A 2,605-nucleotide genomic window follows, 5' to 3' on the forward strand; every position below is an offset into this window, starting at 1 on the left:
TTTTCATTTATCTGTGACGGTATTTTCAACTGTGTCCTAAATATGAATACTTTTTTTTGTTGTTTTTTTCTTTAACTTTCTTTATATTTTATATTTAAATGTCCTTTTTTTATAAACACACATAGGGTTTGGTTTTTTGTTGTATTATAAGTAATATATCCATAAATAAGTAATAAATTAACTTTATTGTTTATTATTTAAAGGTCCCCTACATGTAGACATGTGTTCATTCTCAAAATGTGCAAACAAGTCATTTTTACGAATGTTGTTGGAATGTTTAATATATAAAAAACCAATAAAGATAAAAAAAAAAAAACTTTTCCCACTAAAATCCTGAACATGAAGCCGATGAAACAAAGGAGACACCGTGCTGAGGGACAAAATGAGGGAATATTTAGCTTCCTCACTTTCATTACTGATGATGGATTATATAATATATTATATTACCTGATTTATAGACATTGACTTCATAATGACTCTGCGATGTGATGGATCTATTTATTTATTCTAAGTTAAATTAATCTACTGATGCTATTAAACAGCCAGTCTGTGTCAAAGTGATGAATTTATCTTCATTTTAAAAGTCTGAAAACAAGAACATCATGGTTGCTCTATGCTGTAGTGTAGATTGTTTACATTCAGACCGGTTTAACTAGGGAGTACCAATATGGCGGCCGGTGGCTTCACTTCAACCCCACACTTTTTTTTTTATTGCAAAAAAAGAACATACATGAAAAATATGGTTACGGTATGGAGGGTTAAAATAAGTTTTTAAGGGCAGTTAGAATTTGCATGGCTTTAGCATTTGAACTAAGGATTCTATACAGATATTAATTGAAGATAATAAAATCTGGAAATTTGTTTTTTCTTGTAAATATTTGGAGGTGTGAAAATTATATTTACCATAGATAATAAAAAATGTATAACATATAAAAATTCTGTTTTGACAAGTTCCCATTCCTCCAACCCAGCGCCTCCAACAGCCTGCATGCTCCAACAGCACCATCTGGTGGCGGAATGTAGGAACTTCCTGTCTGACGGACTCTCATCCGGGTTACTGGGTCAGCTGACCAAAACACGGAAGTGCTGAAGTTCGCTGAGGATGTGAGCAGCAGAGGATCAGTTTACGTCAGAAAAATCAGCTTTTTCTTCATTTTTCAAAGATTTTCATCCATTTTTAAGGTGAGAGACTCTGAAGGAGAACCGCTGAGTTTGGACGAACTGTCTGGGTCAATCTGGTTTATTAGGAATAGAGCTTAATTCTATTCTATTCTATTCTATTCTATTCTATTCTATTCTATTCTATTCTATTCTTATCTTATTTAACTCCAATTTTAGACCGTCAGTAAGGAGGCTTTTAGATGAAAAGTGTTTCTGCAAATTAAACTCCTTCCTCCTGCGTGTCCCGAGCTCGTGACATCATCAATGACCCATCACCCCCCCACCATGGACTGTTCTCCCTGCTGGGAAGAGGCTTCATTCAATGCAGGACCAGCAGGTTCTGCAGCAGCTTCTTCCCCGCCGCCATCATGATGAACTGCTGAATAAACTCTAATCCAGACTCTGCATCATTTGAACTTCATGGCATATTTTTAAATCCCTTTGAATAAAACTCACCTCAATGTTTCTACTGCATTTAGCATATTATCTATTTATTATTTTCTAACTGCTGCAGACCTCCCGTATCATTGCCTTCTGCACCAAGTCTCTCCTACATTGTTTACATTTTGATCACGGCTGCATTTTATTAATGGAAATTGATTGATTGATGTTATTGATCTCACAGTGGAGAGATGTGCTCCTTCCATCAGCTCCAGTAGTCACAAAGAAGAAGAAAGTGCCAAAGGAAGGAAAAGGTGCATGATGGGATATATACAGTCACACAGTGCGTCCTCATATGGCGGGTTATTGCACAGGATGTTTCCATGGGGATATTTATATATATATATAGGTATTGCTCCGGTTATCAAATAGGAATTGCTCATTAAAGATTGCACAGATTATTTCTGCTGTTTGTTAACTTCACTGCTAAGCTGCTCATTCACTGTCTGAAAGCTTTATGCATGGAACATTCATTTAGTAAACACTCCAAAAGATGAAATAATAAAAATAGTTTGTCCAAAACGTTTCAAAACTTAAAGTTGAATAAAACCAGATATATATCATATCACCGGCAAATCAGGACCTGTTAGATCATCCTGGAACAGATTCTGTTCAGTTTGCAGCTCTGACATCATTTATCCGTTTTTTCTGAAAACATTTAATTTAGTTTGTAAATTAAAGTTTTTTTCTTCTTTCATCCTGTTTCTGTCCTGATTATTGTCATCAGTAGCTGCCTCCTCTCTGGCTCCGCCCACATCCCCTGCTGCGTCTGATGATGACCACCAAGGTGTTCCGCAGTCCAGGTCGCCATGGTTACGCCGTGGAGGCGTCTCCGTTCATCCCCAACAGATTAGCCTGCGCTGCGTCACAGTACTACGGGATAGCAGGTCAGTGGCGTGCAGGGCTCAGATGATGATGATGGTGATGATGATGATGAGGATGGTGATGATGGTGCTGCTTTCTACCTCTAGACAGTTGATCCTTCAGTCTCACAAGTGGTTTG

At 37.2% G+C, this 2,605-nt stretch overlaps 1 protein-coding gene across 4 annotated transcripts in view; it reads left to right on the forward strand.

The window, feature by feature from the left end:
* The first annotated feature begins 986 nt into the window (after positions 1-986).
* Positions 987-2,605, forward strand: part of LOC107081009 (peroxisomal targeting signal 2 receptor-like) — a 5,055-nt gene continuing 3,436 nt past the window's right edge. For 3 of the 4 annotated variants that reach the window (XM_015369219.1, XM_015369223.1, XM_015369220.1), the window contains exons 1-2: positions 987-1,182; positions 2,330-2,489. In XM_015369219.1, coding sequence (XP_015224705.1) covers positions 2,375-2,489 — 115 coding nt within the window. In that variant the 5' untranslated portion in view covers positions 987-1,182; positions 2,330-2,374. The remainder of the gene's footprint in view (positions 1,183-2,329; positions 2,490-2,605) is intronic. The other variant, XM_015369221.1, reaches the window with a different exon arrangement.

Source organism: Cyprinodon variegatus, unplaced genomic scaffold, assembly GCF_000732505.1.
Source record: "Cyprinodon variegatus isolate N-32 unplaced genomic scaffold, C_variegatus-1.0 Scaffold2655, whole genome shotgun sequence".
Lineage (NCBI taxonomy): Eukaryota > Metazoa > Chordata > Actinopteri > Cyprinodontiformes > Cyprinodontidae > Cyprinodon > Cyprinodon variegatus.